At 37.2% G+C, this 18,956-nt stretch overlaps 1 protein-coding gene across 9 annotated transcripts in view; it reads right to left on the bottom strand.

The window, feature by feature from the left end:
- Positions 1 to 8,287: 8,287 nt before the first annotated feature.
- The window catches only part of LOC116595781 (canalicular multispecific organic anion transporter 1-like), an 89,848-nt gene continuing 79,179 nt past the window's right edge, over positions 8,288 to 18,956 (bottom strand). For 7 of the 9 annotated variants that reach the window (XM_032352544.1, XM_032352580.1, XM_032352564.1 and 4 more), the window contains 6 exons: positions 18,367 to 18,468; positions 15,626 to 15,769; positions 12,792 to 12,950; positions 11,110 to 11,276; positions 9,751 to 9,945; positions 8,288 to 9,402 (listed from right to left, as the gene is read on the bottom strand). In XM_032352544.1, coding sequence (XP_032208435.1) covers positions 9,276 to 9,402; positions 9,751 to 9,945; positions 11,110 to 11,276; positions 12,792 to 12,950; positions 15,626 to 15,769; positions 18,367 to 18,468 — 894 coding nt within the window. In that variant the 3' untranslated portion in view covers positions 8,288 to 9,275. The remainder of the gene's footprint in view (positions 9,403 to 9,750; positions 9,946 to 11,109; positions 11,277 to 12,791; positions 12,951 to 15,625; positions 15,770 to 18,366; positions 18,469 to 18,956) is intronic. The other 2 variants (XM_032352573.1, XM_032352554.1) reach the window with 2 other exon arrangements.

Here is an 18,956-nt window from a genome sequence, read left to right as displayed (position 1 = left end):
TAGGCCAGAGTACATTTTTGAGGTTTGTAAGTGAAAAAGGAAGCAGGGCCGGCTGATGTGACACTCATGGTGCGTGAGCTCTGTGGCTCTTGCCCTCTCCCCTGCATCCTGACGCTGGGGTTGCTTATGTCCTTTTCTAATTTAGAGGTGACAGTTCCTGTATCATAGAAGCAGCAGTTCCAGAATTCTGAATACCAATTCATGACCTTTGACTATAATGTAACAAAGACCTAAATTAATCTATAATTAGTGAATAATCCTACATAATAGACTACTGTAATCCTTTGGTGGATTCAGTAATACTTCATCATTTTCTAATAAAGTTTGGATAAAAACTATATATACATATTATATCTATTTAAAGAAATTCATTTGATTAATGTAGTCTTCATTTTCTAATGAAGTTTTCATCTTCATAATGTAGTCATCATTTTCTAATAAAGTTTGGATAAAACCTATATATACATATTTTATCTATTTAAAGAAATTCATATGATTAATGTAGTCTTTTCAGATGAGCCCTTGAAGATAGTAGACTTGACTTTTCCAATTGTTCCTGTGATTTCTTCATGGTTTTTCTAACCACCATTGCTGAGGGACTCAAATGAGGAAATACAGTGACACTCTCGTATTTAGTTTATTTAACCAACAAAAACACAGTAGCCCACTGAGATAGGCAGCCTACAGTGTAGCTTCCAATGACCCCTATTTTCTGGTATTCATCTCCTATTGTGATCTTCCCTTGAATGTGTGCAAGATTGGAGGACTCCCTGCTAATGATGGAAGGTAGGTACATGGAGGTGAATAAGCTCCCCAGCAGACAGCACCAAATTAACGGCTGTGAGAGCCTTCTCAAAAGTGAGCCCTCTCTTCCTTAGATAATGCGGTCACAGTTGAAATTCAAGTATAATCTCATGAGAGATTTAAACCAGAATAGTCCAGCTAAGTGGATTCCTGACCCAAGGAAGTTATATTTTTGTGGTTTTAAGCCATTGAGTTTTGGATTAATTTGTTGTTCAGCAATAGATAATAGAGTACTATGTACCAGTACTGCTCTAAATGTTTAATGATAGGGGCACCTGGGTGGCTCAGTGGGTTAAGCGAATGCTTTTGGCTCAAGTCATAATCCTAGGGTCCTGGGATCAAGTCCTGTGTTGGGCTCCCTGCTCAGTGGGGAGTCTGCTTCTCCCCCTCCTTCTGCCCCTCTCCCCACCACTCACTCTCTCTCAAATAAGTAAATAAATAAAAATCTTTAAAAAAATGTTTTAGTGATGACCACTTAAGTTTTGTTCCAGCAAACCAATGAGTAGGTACTATTATCCCCATTTTCAGATAGGGAAATTAAGGCACAGGTGTGTCAAGAAATTTCCCTAGGATTGATTATATAGCTAGTAAGTGGCACAGAGTCAGGATTCAAATCCAATCCATGCTCAAATGCAGTGCTGTGCTGCTTTTTCCATCACATAGTAAAACCCCATAGTACCAATTTTATTCAGTTACTTAACTACTGGATGGTATCCATGAAAGACTTCTTATTTAGCAGATGATAGTAAAATTAAAGATTTTGGTAATGCTATTTAATCCTTTATACTTCTGACTAAATCACTGGTTTTTGAGAGTACCTAGAGCAAAGAAAGTACTTGATAATACAAATGGCTGTGGTAGATAAATAAGCAAAGAAGTTCAGTGACTGCCAATTTATGTGGGATTGTAAGAAAACGCCACAATGAAATAGGTTATTATTTTACCTATGACTCTCAAGCCCCTGATTCTATAGTTCTCAAGTTTCTGCAAGTTACTGAAAATTTTCCTGAAGTATGAAAGAAAATAAATTTGCCTTGGTAAAGCATTTATTTACTTTGTAATAGGAATTAATAGACATTAAGTAAAAAAAATTTTTTTAATTGACATTATTTGTATGTTAAGGCAGGACCAAATGCTGTTTTACACCTTATTGAATTAATTATCATCTGGCTTACCTAAAATATCTCCTTGTGACTTTATTAACATATGTATATCACATAAACACACATACATTTCTCCTGTTAAAGAGTTCATCCATTCACCTTAAATCATCTAATGTGGCCTATGTAGTATTGGAAATTGGGAATTGGATCTCAGTTAGTACTTATAATAACAGCTCTTCCTCTGTCTCCCATTTCGCTAAACCAAAGTTATTTTGTTGAGATTAGTTCTGGTTGAAAAAGACTTTGTGGCAGAGAGTAGTTATGGCAGAACCTGCCGAAGGCTATATTGCAGTATCTTTCCTATCGAAGATAGAAATATGTTTAAAGCAGCAACACCCACTGCTTTGAAACCAGTTTCCCATCTTCCTTTGCAGCTAGGGGTGGCTAATGATTCAATTCTGACCACTGAGATGTAAGCATAAATCCCTAGGTAGAAACCCCGCACTTTTTTTCTTTTTAAGTTTACACATTTGTGCTATTAAATGTTTTGTTCCTCACCATTCCTTTCTTCTTGCAATACAGACAAAAGCAATGGGTTTTTCCAACTACCAACCAAGATGGGCTATGGATGATGTTTGAGCAAAAGATAGAAGCAGCCTGGTGGTATTATCGAACCACACTGGCCAACTTTGTCCTCTCCACCTTGAGACTTCGTTCTACTTAAGAACAATAAACCCCAAAAGGGGGTGCCTGGCTAGCTCAGTTGGTAGAGCATACAACTCTTGATCTCAAGGCTGTGAGTTTGAGCCCCACGTTAGGCATAGAAATTACTTTTAAAAATTAAAAATAATAAAAAAAAACTCCTTAGTTGTTTACCCTTCTTTCTTTGTTTTCCTTCTTTTCTTCCTTCTGCTTTTAAACTTATGACCCTTAACTGCGTGGCTAAACATTTGGTCAAGTGTCATTTGTTGGACTTCTGGTTTTGGCCAAGAAGGAATATGGAGTAACTCATTTGACTAAATAATCAGACAAAATATATGAAACAACAGGACTTTGTGCACATCATGGTCAACATTAATTCATATCCATTACGTCTGTAAATCACTGATACGGCGGTACAGGGAAAACAGATGGCTCTTCTGTAATACCTGGAGATTGTTACACAAAGGTTGAGAACTGAGAGCCGAAAGCAAATGTTCAGAGGGAATTAGTGGCGACTGAAGTGTTATCAATACATACACCTAGTTCCTATTTGTGCTCCACTGCCCCTCATTCCAAATCATTTATTCCAGCCTTACTCTCTGATCACATTACATTTTCTGCTACATGTGTCGGCAAGAAACCAATGATCATTCTTAAGTATATTAAAGAGTTACATTTTTTAAGCTTGAATTCGAAAATCGATCCTCTATCACTTCCCTTGGTGCACACAAAGCAATGCATATGTGTTATTTTCGTTCTAAACATTGTGGAGCAAATATTTTTCAAATCTTTCAGATTTTTTAATATCACAAATATTTCTCAATCATGACCTATTTTTACATTTTACTCCTATGTCTGTCCATTTTCATTTTGTTCTTTGTGCCAGGAGATAAAACAAGATGCCTACCTTTGATCAACTACATGACTAACTCTGTGCTCAGATGGCTCAATGTATGAATAACCAGTGGGCAACTCTGCGTACCTCGTCAGCCACCATCAAGAGAAGCCAGCCGGCCTTTTCCCAGTTCATACCTATTACCTTATTAATTTAGCCACAGAGCAGCCACATGAATTACCTAAATCTCTTCATCTCCATAAGCACATTTAGAGAAATGTAGCTTACAGTATAGGGGCAAGTCTTGATTTCCGTATTCTACAGATGGCCCACTCGCTTGCAAAATGACGCCTAGCAGAATATGAATCAGGAAATCTAGAAGGAACTGGATCTGTCCTGATTGCCTCCTTCTCAAGTGACATAATATAATAACCCAACAAAAATTGGATATCATATTGTGTAGCACGGGGGACTGTATCTTATTTTAATCTCCAGTTATCCCAAGTTGCTGTGAATAGAGTAGACTTTCATAAACATTGGCTTGATTTTGCCCTTTTTATTTACTTAACGTGTATTCCATGATGTGGGTTTGTAAACGAGACTACAACCAAAGGGGCTGTGACTGTTGATATTTAAATAATAGCTAACATGTTATTGAGTATTTTCTACATGCCAGACACTGTCCTAAGTGTTACGCGTTATGTGATTTAATTTTCAAAAACTTTAGCAGGTAAATAAAATTGTTACTCCCAAGTAAGCCCAGAGAAGTAAGTTAACTTGCCCCAGCTGACTCAACCCGAAAGTGGTGGGAGTGGGGTTTAACTCAGGCACTCTGTCCCAAGATCCTGAAATCTTTTTAACTAGTCACTATATTTTCTTATTTTTTCTTGGTTATTTTTCCTAAAAGGAAGTCCCTACAGATCAGTTATAACTATTTGTGTGTATTAAAATACAGCATGATGTCTTCTTTTTAAAAAATATTTTATTTTTTAATAAGAGAGAACAAGTAGAGAGAGCAGCAGAAGGAGAGAGAGAAGCAGGCTTTCCACTGAGCACAATGCAGAGCTCAATCCCACGATTCTGGGATCATGACCAAAGGCAGATGCTTAATGGACTGAGCCACCCAGATGCCCCAGCGTATGTCTTCTTAATACTGTTTGATATCAAAAAAGGTATATGAAATTTAATTTAAAAGTATATGAAATTGGGACGCCTGAGTGGCTCAGTGGGTTAAAGCCTCTGCCTTCGGCTAGGGTCATGATCCCAGGGTCCTGGGATCGAGTCTTGCATCCGGCTCTCTGCTCATTGGAGAGCCTGCTTCCTCCGTCTCTCTGCCTGCCTCTCTGCTTACTTGTGATCTCTGTCTGTCAAATAAATAAATAAAATCTTTAAAAAAGAAAAAAAAAGTTTAAAAAAATTATATGAAATTGCCATTATTAAACCATTTTGATCTACAAAATGGCTATTTCATATGGTTCAAACTTATATTTGTAAAAGCAGCCTGCCCCCAAATTTTAATTTCATTCACTATGCTTACAAAGCTATTGGTTTAAAATCTTTCTCCCCCACTTTCAACCACCAGATTCTTTAACTAGTTCTCCCAAGAATGAGACATTTAGTTGGAACTGGAAAAGACATGATTTTCTCACCATGTAGACCTGGATTCCACATACTATTGGCCCATTTCCCCTTGAAATCTTGTTTTTGACAAAATGAGTAGATAATAATACCTTTCTTATATTCTTTTTTTTTTTTTAAGGCCTTTCTTATATTCTTTAGTGAAGACAGAAGTAATAAAAGGTCCCAATGCCTTGCACAGTACGAGGCATATGGTATGCTTTCAATAATAAATATCCTCATTATCCTTTAAAGAATTCAACTTAATCCTCCTTAGGATTTTCCTTCTATCAGCTAAGGTAAATATTTCTACATATTGAAATTATAATCATTACTTTCTTAATTTATTTTATGGTTAAAATCTTTAAACAAATCAGACAATCATCGAATAAAGTTTTTTTTTTTTTAATAAAATTCAAACTAGCTCTCTGTAATCCTGTCATATTGAGAACCCAGCTCTTTGCTTACAGTGGTCTTCAGTGACTGGATAAGCTTGGTGAACATAACTGTAATGAACATGTCATATTAATTTCTTAAAATATGGAAAAATTATCTTTGAGAACTTTGGGCTTAGTCTTTGTTTTTGTTTTTATTTAAATTCCAGTTAGTTAGCATATAGTGTAATACTGGTTTCAGGAGTAGAATTTAAATGATTCCATCAACTTATATGTAACATTTTTTATATTTAATTTTGCTTTCTTTTTCTCTTAAGTATACTATATATTTTAGATATATCTGCACATATGTTATACATATTTTGTTACACATATATCTGTAGATGTATATGTAAAACTGCAAATATCCTAAATATACAGCTTGGTGAATTTTCATGAACTAAACCAATACTCAGGCCCGGATCAGGAAACAGAACTTCCCCGTTATCCCAGAAGCCCATCTTGTGGACCGCTTCCATCTTTACCCCTCAATCCTTACCCAGAATAGCCAGTATCCTGACTTCTAACAGTACTTAGACTTTTTTTTTTTTTAAGATTTTATTTATTTATTTGATAGACAGAGATCACAAGTAGGCAGAGAGGCAGGCAGAGAGAGAGAGGAAGGGAAGCAGGCTCCCTGGTGGCAGAGAGCCCGATGCGGGACTCGATCCCAAGACCCTGGGATCATGACCTGAGCCGAAGGCAGAGGCTTTAACCCACTGAGCCACCCAGGAGCCCCTACTTCTCCTTTTTTAAAAAAAAAAAACTTTTGTATAAACAGAATTACAGAATCTCATACTAATATTCTTTTGTCATTGGCCTCTTTAACCCAACATACTTGTGAGAGTCATCCCTGCTGCTGTCTGTCGCTGTGCACTCATTCTCATAGCCATGTAGAGTTCCACTGTGTGACTCCACCGTAATTTATCCAGGCTACTGCTGATTTCCCATTAGATTTTTTTTGAATTACAGAGGGTTTAAAAAAATAATAAAAAGTAATAAATTATGGAGGGTCTCTGGTTGATTTACTATAGGTGTAAAGAGGCTAAAACAAAATATTTTACAAAGAAATATCTAAATCGATTTTTTTAAATGGTGGCTCAGTGGATTAGGCCGCTGCCTTCGGCTCGGGTCATGATCTCAGTGTCCTGGGATCGAGTCCCGCATCGGGCTCTCTGCTCAGCGGGGAGCCTGCTTCCCCCTCTGTCTCTGCCTGCCTCTCTGCCTACTTGTGATCTCTCTCTCTCTGTCAAATAAAATAAATAAAATAAATTAAGGTATACTTAATATGCAGTGTTAAATTAATTTCAAGTGTACAGTAAAATCATTCAATAATGCACTATATGACTCAGGGCTCAACAAAGTAAGCATACTCTTAATTCCCTTCACCTATTTGAGCCACCCCCCCCACCACCCATCTTCCCTCTGGCAACCACCAGTTTGTTTTCTCTATTGGAATCTGTTTTTTTTTTTTCTTTAAATTTCTCATCTTTATTTCTTCACTTCTACATATGAGTGAAATCATATGGTTTTAGTCTTTTCTGACTTCTTTCAGGTAGCATTATACCCTCTACATCCAACCATATTGTTGCACATGGCGGAGTCTCATTTTTTTTTTGTGGCTAGGTGATATTCCATTATAGAGATTTTCTTTATCCATTCATCTATCAATGGACACTGGGTTGCTTCTATATCTAGACTATTGATAATGAAAACACTGGAAGAATATATGCTGCAATAAACATTGGGGTGCATATATCTTTTCAAATTAGCATTTTTCAGTTTTTTGAGTAAATACCCAGTAGCATAATTATGGAATGATATGGTAATTCTATTTTTAATTTTTCAAGGAAACTCCATTCTGTTTTCCACAGTGGCTGTACCAATTTGCATTCCCACCAACAGTGCATAAAGTTCCTTTTTCTCCACATGCTTGCCAACACTCATTATTTCCTGTCTTTTTGATGTTAACCATTCTGACAGTTGTGAGGTGATATCGTACTGCAGTTTTGATTTGCATTTCCCTGATGATGAGTGATGTTGAGCCTCTTTTCATGCGTCTGTTGGTCACATCTATGTCCTTTTGGGGAAAATGTCTATTCAGGTCCTCTGCCCCTTTTTAATTGGATTACTTGAGTGTTGAGTTGTAAAAGTTCTTTATGTATTTTGGATATTAATTCTTATGTGATATATCATTTGCAGATATCTTCTCCCATTCAGTAGGTTGCTTTATCTACTCATTGATGGTTTCCTTCACTGTGCAGAGGCTTTTTATTTTGGTACAGCCCCAATAGTTCATTTTTGCTTTTGTTTCCCCATCTGAGGAGACATATCCAGAGAAAATACTGATAGGCCAGTGTTCAAGAAATGACTCTGTTTTCTTCCAGGAGATTTATGGTTTCAGGTCTCTCCTTTAGATATTTTTAAAAATCCATTTAGAGTTTATTTTTGTGCTTAGTGTAAGAAAGTGGTCCAGTTTCATTCTTTTGTAGGTAGCTGTCTGATTTTCCCAGCACCGTTTGCTGGAGTCTAGATCTCTTTCTTGATGGAATTCAACAGATATTTATTCATTGTTAGTACTGAGTACAGAACATACTGATGGGCACTTCAGGGATTGTAAAGACAGGATAACACTTCTAGTGGCTTACATTCTAATGGGAGGAGGTTTTAGGTAATATAGTGTTTTATAACTTTAGGCAACTTTTTGTAAATACCTGTAGGGAATGACGCTAGGTTGTACATGGTTTTGCATAGAAGGAGAAAAGGTAAATAAAAGAAATAGTTGGTAGGTCTTCAAGAACATGTTAAAATATTTTATTAAAATCATCTTAGAAGGAAAATACCATTAAAATTTGAATACTTCAAATCTGAAGGGCAATTCAAGAAATAATATTGCTTCTATTACAATAAAACTACTAAGTTAAAAAGTCCTTCAAAACAAGATTAGTATTACAAGAAAACAATCTTCTTGTGAATGTATACTATCTGATTCCGAAGTCACTGAGGTTAATCCAGCTAAAAAAATAATGTTGCATAGAAAGTAGTATTTACTCAAAATCAATAGTAAGAAATATTATAAAATATTATTTTAAAATAAAGTACATCATAAAATACAGTTAATATATAGTTACTATTTCTAAAAAGTGACTGAATAACTCCTAATATTTTTTCTGTGATTCCCCCATCATTTTATACACTGTACAGCAGCTCAACACACATCACATCTGTCTATAAATACCTGCATTATATTACTCAAAAATGACAAGTCATTAATTCTTCAAACATTGCTCGGGTATCAGCTAGATGAAAATGACTATGCTAGAACCCAACATATAAAGATGACTGACCTTGGGTACTTGCCTTTAAGTAGCTTTAATGGGAAGATAGACTAAAATAATTAAAATAGAGCATGGTCCCTGCCATGACACCAGTAGGCACACGGGGTTGGGGAGACGACAGAGAGGGACAGCTAGATCAGATCAGAGAGCAGGGAGGAAATCAAGGGACACTTCACAGAGAAGGTGACTCATAAACGAAGTCAGAGACTTAAAGGATACGTGGCATGTAGCACTTTGGGCAATGTGGAGAAAGCAGACATTCCAGAGGCACGAGTAGAAGAGAGAAGGTTGGGTGCATCCCAGGACAGCTGGAATGCCGATGTTCTTTGGTATTTATGCCAACATGTAGCCGGCGGCCTGCCTTTGTACAGTTCCCCCCATTGCTATTTTTGAACATACTATTTTGTATTCAGTATAATCAATCTATAGCTAAAAGTATTTATTATTTTGTCACTGAGTCCTGTGTTATTCCAGCTTCTGTCAGCATTTCAAAGAAAAGTCCTTTCTGGCATATCAAATTCTGCGGTGTTTCAAATTCTGTAATCCTTCCAGAGTCTAGAACGAGTACCCTGCAATGTGAAAAAAATCCAGTTAGGAACCTTTAGTCAATTTCCTGGTTTACCCCTTTTTGTTTTCTTGCTAATATAAAATGTGGTTTACTGTGTGAGTTATGTCACTATCAAATACAGGTACCACTGAACTCAATAAGTATATTCGTTTTCAAAATATTCTTTTGGCATGAATGTATCCTTTCAATTGTTTGAAAAATATGTTTCCTACTCTTAAGGAAAATTTTGTATCTCTCACCATGGATACAATCCTTTATGAGTGGCAATTAGTACATTTGGTATATTCAGTGGCTAACTCTGTAGAGATAGATAGATATGTTTTATTTCTGAAAAACAAGTAAAGCGTACCTATCTGAATCAACGATAGAGTGCAGTCTATGAGCAATCGTCAGGACGGTACAGTCGGAGAACTCTTTCCTGATCGTGGTCTGTACCAAGGTATCAGTCTCAAAATCAATGGAGGCTGTTGCCTCATCCAAAATGAGGATTTTTGTTTTTCGAAGCAAAGCACGAGCAAGACAGACAAGCTGCCTTTGTCCAACGCTGTTAAAAAAAAAAAAGGTAAAATAATTTCGACAGTGGACTTCATGGTTACACACTTTCTGTTCTAGAATTCCAATGATATCACTACTACTCCCTCTCTTTCTCAGCCACACATTCATTCATTCTTTTATTCGAGAAATACTTGTTTTGTCGAAAGAGACAAAAATCTCTACGTGGAGTTTACATTCTCGTGGGAGGACAGAAACAAAATAAACATGATACATGAGTAAAATGCACAGTGAGAAGAATTCAAGCACACAGAAGGGGAGGTATAGAGTGTGGGCCTGGGGTAGACATGGCAGACGGGCCTTCCAGAGAAACCTCACTGGACTGAAGGCACTGCCTTTTAATTCCAGACCCTTAGGAAGGGGAGAGTGAGCCACGCAGATTTCCAGTGGAAACTTTTTTTTTTTTTTTTAAAGATTTTATTTATTTATTTGACATAGAGAGATCACAGTAGGCAGAGAGGCAGGCAGAGAGAGAGAGGAGGAAGCAGGCTCCCTGCTGAACAGAGAGCCCGATGCGGGACTCGATCCCAGGACCCTGAGATCATGACCTGAGCCGAAGGCAGCGGCTTAACCCACTGAGCCACCCAGGCGCCCCTGGAAACTTTTTCTTGGCAAAGGCAGCAGCAGATGCAAAATCCCTGAGGCAGGCAAGAGCTGGCCTGGTATATTCATGGAACAGCAAAGAGGTCTGTGTGGCAGAAAGAGTGAGGTAGGGCAAGCATCAGAGAGACTGAGTGGTGCAGTGCAGGGCTGGAGCTCACTTTCCATAGGTCTCTGATAAATACCTGCATTATATTACTCGAAATTACTCGAATGTCAAAGGAGCTACCATCGGGTATCAAGCAGCTACGAAGGAAAAAGGAGCCCCTAACAACCTTTTTAAGGAAGAAAGCTATTCAAATAGGAGTCTTTACAAAAGAAGAGTCAATTAAATAGTAACTTTTCATACCAGATCGTTCCTTTTTCCCCCTTTCTTTCCTTCACCAGTGGTTTCCCAGCCAGTGGTACCATTATATTCCTTGAGCAATCATGTGCTTCCATCAGACCAAAGGCGATCCCTGGTGACTCAGGCATGACTTCCCTTTGACGCTAACTCAAAGCCTCTAGGGAGCCTTGGAATGTGTAAGTTGGCCAAGCTTTCTTCTTAGCAGCTTACCTGAGGTTTTCACCTCCCTCTGAAATCTCATGCAGCAGCTTCTTGGGAAGAGACTGCACAAAGTCTTTTAAGTGACACAGTTCCAGCACCTCCCACAGCTCTCTATCAGAATACTTGTCTAGGGGATCCAGGTTCATTTGAAGGGTACCAGAAAATAAAACAGGATCCTAGAGAATAAAATCGTCACCAGTAATCTTACTTTCACATGAGGCAAAAGCACATTAAAAAAAAAAAAAAAAAATCAGATTCAGAAAGTAAAGAAAAAACAAAATGATCACACCTAAATAGTTATAAAATTCATTTTATATTGAAAATAAAAGAGAAGAGAATCAGGATAAGCTGTAAATGAGATTAAATCATTATAAATTTCATCATCTTTCCTTCTCATTAACAACATCAACATAAGCCACAATAATAATGATGATGATGATAGCTGCCATTTAGTCAAAGATGTAGAATAAATGCAAACTGCAGTACGGATGTAATATTGTCAATCAGCACAGCAACTCCAAACGATGGAAGTCATTATCCCCATTTCACGGAGACTGAGCTGGAGGGTCCAAAGAGCTCTTGTTGAAAGCCACACAGATGGTGAGTGGTTGAACAGAATTGGAACAGGGCAAGTCACGCTCTTTCCAATATACCAACATGCCTGGTAAAACTGTAGTTTACTGCCCTTTATTTATTTATAAGAAAGGAATGACTAATATCTCTTTTCTTCATTAAATGTTTTTCTCTGCCTGAATTCCCTTCAAATTTGCTTTTGAAGTAAATTCATGAATACAAGTATATGAGTATATGTCTAAACAATATGAAAAAGAGATTGTATTTTAAGATTTTTATTAGAAGGTAATACAAAGACATCCCATAAATACTCAGCTTAAATCTCTCAAACGCAACTGAATAACTCATCTTTGACTGTAGATGCATGTTCTTGAGCCAATTTGCATATTTGTTAATGATCAAGTTCCTTTGATGCTGCAGACAGACAAATCAAAGCACTTAAAAAATGATCTAACTAAAATATTGTTCTTTTCATCTTTTTAAATGTTTTTAAACTTCAAACTACAGAGGCAAAATTTTACACTCACTCTACCAATTAGGCAAAAGCCTCAGTAATCTTTTTTAAAATCTTAAAAAAAATTATTTATTTGACAAACAGAGATCACAAGTAGGCAGAGAGGCAGGCAGAGAGAGAGCGGGAAGCAGGGTCCCCACTGAGCAGAGAACCCAACGTGGGACTTGATCCCAGGACCCTGGGATCATGACCTGAGCCGAAGTAGAGGCTTAAACCCACTGAGCCACCCAGGCACCCCAGTAATTTTTTTTCTTCCAAAAAACAGCAATGCATTTCAGTCTGATCTCTTCATTCAAATTTTATTATTTGCATTTACTATTATGAAGGAAACTTGTAAAGCAACATACCAGTTTTTCAAATGCTTTTAGGAAAAACGTTTTAGAGTAAGAGTGTTTAATAGGATTTAGTTATGTAGTGATTTTTCATAACACATTTAAATGCGCTGGCTTCTAAAAATGAATTTAGACACTTGGAAGGAACACACTTTAAAAAAAGAAAAAGAAGCAGCAGCAGCAGCAGCAGCAGCAGTAGAAGAAGAAGAAGAAGAAAAAGAAGATCACCTAAAGGGAGTTAAAAGAAAATCTACTGACAAAATAGGCTATACCTGTGGAATAATATTAAGTCTGCCCCGAAGGTCATGAAGTCCAATAGTTGATATGTCAATACCATCAATAATAATTTTGCCTCCTGATCTTTCCACAATTCTAAACAGACAATTTGAAAGCGTTGATTTGCCTGCTCCAGTCCGTCCCACGATTCCAATCTGTAATGAAATGATCATAAACAGTTTGCACTGTGCTTTTGGTAAAGGACTGGGGCCTTTTTGCACTGACAACAAATACATTAGGTGTGGGCTCAGTGGGATTTAAGTTTGCCTAACAGAGTAACACTGCCTGACATGGAAGACGTAATGTGACTTCTAAGGTGCAGTCTTTATCCAATACTCATTACTCACTGGAAAAGCCCAGGGTAATTATGTAGATTTTCTTTACTTTTGAGTAATTTAATAACCACCTAACTAGAGCATGCCAGCAGTCGCAGGAAGAGCAGACAACCCCTGAACCATCCTGGGACTAGCTATTCAGAGTGTGGCCAAAGATGACTCTGATAATGGGGTAGTTTTCTTGGGACTTTCAAAATGAGGCTTCTCTACCCCCCCTTCCACAGATAAAACAAACTAACAAACAACAAAGGGGACAGGAACTCTTTGCCAGAAGGATAGAAAATCCAAAGGAATGTTTGAAGATTTCCTTGGTGTATCAAAACAACTCTGGCATTAGAACTACTGAGGACACCTATGGGTAACATCTGAGGATCTTGGATTCCTGGACAAGATAATCAACTTGACATAAACATCAAGTGATTGCACATAGTCCTTTCACCACAAGGACTAAAGCAATCCCTAGAGGGACGCCTGGTGTCTCAGTTAGTTAAATGTCTGCCTTTGGCTCAGGTCATGATCCCAGGGTCCTGGGATCGAGTCCCATATTGGGCTCCTTGCTCAGCGGGGAGCCTGCCTCTCTCTCTTTCTCTGCCTGCTGCTCTGCCTGCTTGTGCTGTCTTCACTCCGTCAAGTAAATAAATAAAATCTTAAAAAAATAAATAAATAAAGCAATCCCTCTCGGTGTTGATTTGTATCTTGGTTTTAATGGGAACATTAAGCTAAGAAAACATTAAGGAGGTTGGTTTGCCCTGATAAAAGATCTTAAATCTTAAACCTGACACACATACTAGAAATATCAGGTTCTGTTGAATTAATTGGGATCATCAAAATTCTACAATGACTTCCTTTGTTCCAAAGACATTTTTTGTTCTTGATGCTCCTGCAGTGGACATGGTTTAGACAGTTAGAAAAAGAGATGTTTGGGGTTATAAAAGTCAGTTCTCTGAAAAAGAAAAAGTGGGACATTACTGTCAATTTTTTTCTTCATTTTTTACTTTTTTCACTTGTAAAATCTTTCTAAGGAAATGATATATTTTCATAAAACATTTTGAAAAATGCAGGAAAAACTATAGTAGTAGAAATTATTTATAATCCTGTCACCTGAAGAGAACCACGATTTATGTTTTACAACTGTTTTCTAGGATTTTTGCTAATGTAGTCTACCCGTTTGCTTTTTTAAAACAGAAAACTGGTATACTATCAACAGTTTTGTATATAGTTTTTATTAACCAATTACATCTCAAGTATTTTCCCTTTTCACTAATAATCCTGGAAAACATGGTATCAAGGACTACATAAATATTCTCTCCTATGGATTTGCTATATTTTGGGTAACTTAATTTTACTGTCTTCTTATTGCTCTTGACATAATAGAAGGAAGTAAAAATAAAGTATACTACTGGGTATATATCCAAAGGAAACAAAATTAGAAATCTGCACTCCTGTGTTCATATTCACAATAGCCAGGACACCAAAGTGTCCGTCCATAGAACAATAATGAAAACGTGCATATATATGCACACATACATATGCACTGGAATAATTTAGACATAAAAAGGATGGAAATCCTGCCATTTGTGCAACACAGATGAACCTGGTGGACATTATGCTAAGTGGAATTAGCCAGAGGGAGAAAGATAAATACTGCACGATCTTCCTTATATTTGGAATCTAAAAAAGTCAAACCCATAGTACCACAGGGTCAACAGTGGTTACCAGGGACTGAGGGTGGGGAAAATGGGAAGATATGGGTCAAAGTGCATGAATTCTCAGATGAATAAGAAGAATGTGTTCTGGGGATCTAAAGTGAGGTGATTACAGTTAATAGTTCTGTATTGTATACTTGAAATTTGCTGAGATAGATCTGAGATGTTCCTACCACGTCCAAAAAAATCAAAACAACAAAAACAAAAACCTTGTAACTATGTGAGGTGATGGATGTGTTAATTGATTGTGATAATCATTACTCTCTCTATATATGTATATATATCCCACCATCACGTTGTATACTTCAAATATATACAATATTTACTTGTTAATTATAACTCAATAAAGCTGAAAAAAATATGCTAAAATTATGGGGCACCTGGTGGCTCAGTGGGTTAAAAGCCTCTGCCTTCGGCTCAGGTCATGATCTCAGGGTCCTGGGATCAAGCCCCACATCGGGCTCTCTGCTCCTCAGGGAGCCTGCTTCTTCCTCTCTCTATGCCTGCTGCACTGCTTACTTGTGATCTCTGTCTGTCAAATAAAATCTTAAAAAAAAAATAAAGTATGCTAAAATTATGTTTCATAATACAGTATGCACAATTTAAAAACACCTTTTGTTTTTAAAGAGGAAAAACTTGTTCTGTATATACCAATGACATGAGTTTATTACTTTTATATGAAATTTGACCAAAGACCATATTATATTCAATACCCTATCATAGTTAGACCGCAACAATGAATGAATTCAAACAAAAAGGAAAGTGAAACTTATAAAATATATACGGTACCTTCTCTTCACCATGAGTCTGGAAAGTGATATCTCGTAATGCTAAACCAAGATCATCACGGTATCGAGCCTGGTAATTAATAAATTCCACTATCCCTTTCTCGGGCCATTGTGATGGAGGCCTTTTAGACATTATCCAGGGTGCCTTAAAACAAAGAAATATTATAATAATCACAAAAAATACGTTTTCCTCCAAAAAATAATTATCCTGCATATAAATAAAAGTGATAGAAAACATCTGTGGATATTATGATCTGAAAATAGTTTTAAATATTACCAATGCAAAAGTTCTCATGTAGTTAGTAGAAAAGCTTAGAAATAAGTTTTTGAGGACACCTGGGTGACTCAATTGGTTGGGCGTCTGCCTTCGGCTCAGGTCATGATCCTGGAGTCCCGTGTCAGGCTCCCTCCTCAGGGGGGAATCTGCTTCTCCCACTGACCCTTTCCCCTCTTTCACTCTCTCTGATTCTCTTTCAAATAAATAAATAAAATCTTTAAAATAATAAAAAATTTAAAAAAAGTTTTGGAGGTAACAAGGCTTCCCATCTCCTATACAGTTATTAAGAAGAATCTTCTAGGGGTGCCTGGGTGGCTCAGTCAGAGAAGCAGTTGCTTTCGACTCAGGTCATGATCCCAGGGTCCTGGGATGGAGCCCTGCACTGGGCTCCCTGCTCAGTGGGATGTCTGCTTCTCCTTCTCCCACCCCCTCTGCTTATGTTTCCTTTCTCTCTCTGTCAAATAAATAAATAAAATCTCTTTAAAAAAAAAAAAAAAGGAAGAATTTCCTTTCCTAAGTACCAATTTGCTGAAGGTTACCTATTGGAAATTTTAGCTGAGAAGAGGACTGTTCGTCATTCACTCATTGCCCAAATACTATTTCCTATGCTAGTCAGTACTTTAGCTGATGGGATTCATCCGTGAGCAAAACAGATACAAATTCTTGTCCTTACAGAGCATACAGGATGCCAGAGAGAGAGAGAAAGAACCATACAGCATATGTAGAATGTTAGATAGTGATAAAGCTTCAGAAGATGGCGGTAATTTTAAGTAGGGTGAATAGAGAAGTCCTGGTTGGGCAGGATATGGCAACAAGCCCTGTGGATACAGGCTGAAGTGCTTTCCAGGCAGACAACTAACTATACATGCTGAAGTCCTGAGACAGGGGCCTGCCTGAGACACTGCAGGAACAGCTGGAGGCAGAGAGTGTGGTGTTTGGGCAGCGAGAGGAAGCGTGAGGGCTGGGATGGTCCCTGGCGTCAGAAGATGGATTAGGTCAAGTGATGACGGACAGGAGACCACTGGTGATCTTGACAAAGGCAGGTTCGGTAGAGTGGTGGGGTTTAAAGCCCGTTTGGCCAGAGTCCAAAATAGAATGAGAGACGTATAGGCAATTCCAGAGAATTCTTCTGTAAAATGGTGCAGAGAAATGGGGTTCCAGAAAGATAAACAGAATTATGTGAACAACCGACTTCTTCCACATTAAAGCTTTTATAACAATACTTGTCCCACCTGCATCAAATTACATAAAGACGACTTTTTTAAATGTGTGGGTGTAGGTGGTTTTTAATATGGAACAAATATATATTATAAATTTATACATACATAAATAAGAAGTTTATATACAAAGGTATATACACAAAAAGTTAGAAGGTATATAAAACAATAAAGTTATACAGCGGTCATCACATGGCAATAGATTGAGCAAACTGAATGTTGATAATTGGAGGTGGTGAAGGTAGGTTAATCTTCCATGAAATTTGTGTCAAAAAGGAAGGTAAGACCTGGGGAAGAATCTAGATGGGGAGGGATTCAAAATTTAGGGAAGAGTTGGAAGATGCAGATAATATTTTAGCATGTTTATAGGTTGAGAGAGGCAAGGGGGTCAGGGTGCTGAGATGCAGAAAGGAAAGGAAGTGGTGAATGGAGCAACGCCTGACAGAAGACGTGAACAGACATTACCCAAAATACAAGAGGAAACTCTGGTTTTCTCTTTGAAGGAGGGACACCTCTTCCTGAGAGTCATGAGCAAAAGAGGAACATTTCATGGTTGAGATACCTCTATAGGTGGTTTGAAGAAGATACAAAAATTCAAGTCAACTGTAACATCTGCCTTGTTAATTCATGGAAGCGGGAGGCAGAAGGAATGGAGATGAGTAACATACGCAGGTAACTCAAATATTATACTCTGTCAACAGTGTAAACCTTCTCCTTTCTAATTATAATTAATTAAAAGGAACAAAACAGACTGATGTATTCTCCTCCTTTCCATCCACAGAGATGTTAATGATGAGTAAATGGAACACAAAGAATAAACAATAAAAATGTAGTTAATTTAACAATTGCACAGACTTCCATTATGAGATGACTCCACTAAGACACTTTTCACAATGTAAAATCCTCACAAAGTTATAATCGTAGGTTGCATATTTTACTCTGGTGGAAGACAAATCACTGCACCTTCTAAGAACAGGCACTCATATTTAATCTCTGCAATATAACATATCTTATAATTTGTATACTACTGCAATTCAGTTAACTGGTATTTTTTCTATTTTAGTGATATATAAAATAATGGTGTATTTAACAGTAGATTGGGTTTTAATTTCATTGAAATGCTGAGTATTACAACATGAATTTGGAAAAGCAGGTTGTGTTTAAAACTTATTTTTTTAAATGTCAATTTAAGGTGCATTAAAATGTCTTAATCCTGTATCTACTTATTGGTTATTTAGGACTGCTTACCTCTTTATCCATATTTTCATATTCACAAACTCTTTCAATGGAAACTGCATTGGTTTCAATTTCACAAGCTTTCCTCACCCAAAAATTCAGAGATTGAGTAATCTGGAGGAAAAAAACCCAAGCTTCATGAATGGTTCTTTAGTCTTTTACATAATATGAATAATACTTTATAAAGTTTCACTTTCCATCATTTTCATATATTTTATCTCTTCTGATTATTCAACAACTTTAGAAGTAAGCATATTTACACATAAACACACAAGTGTTTAAGTATATTAAAATCATTCATATCATAAATAATGGTTTTTGGCAGAAGAAATAGTTCAGCATATGTTGAAGGAGTCCCTACTTGGGTGTAAGGAATGATGAATATTGATGAATCTGTTTCAAGAATGTACACCCCGGAGTGCCTCAGTGGCTCAGTTGGTTAAGAATCTGCTTTAGGCTCAGGTCATGATCCTGGAGTCCCAGAATTGAGTCCCGCATGGGGCTACCTGCTCAGCATGGAGTCTGCTTCTCTCTCCGATTTTCCCCCCTCTTATGCTTTCTCTCTTTCACTCTTTCTCTCTCAAATAAATAAAATATTAAAA

Source organism: Mustela erminea, chromosome 1 (assembly GCF_009829155.1).
Source record: "Mustela erminea isolate mMusErm1 chromosome 1, mMusErm1.Pri, whole genome shotgun sequence".
In the NCBI taxonomy this organism is placed as follows: Eukaryota; Metazoa; Chordata; class Mammalia; order Carnivora; family Mustelidae; genus Mustela; species Mustela erminea.
Note: the sequence above shows the minus strand (reverse complement) of the source record. Positions and strands in the feature narration are given on the sequence as shown.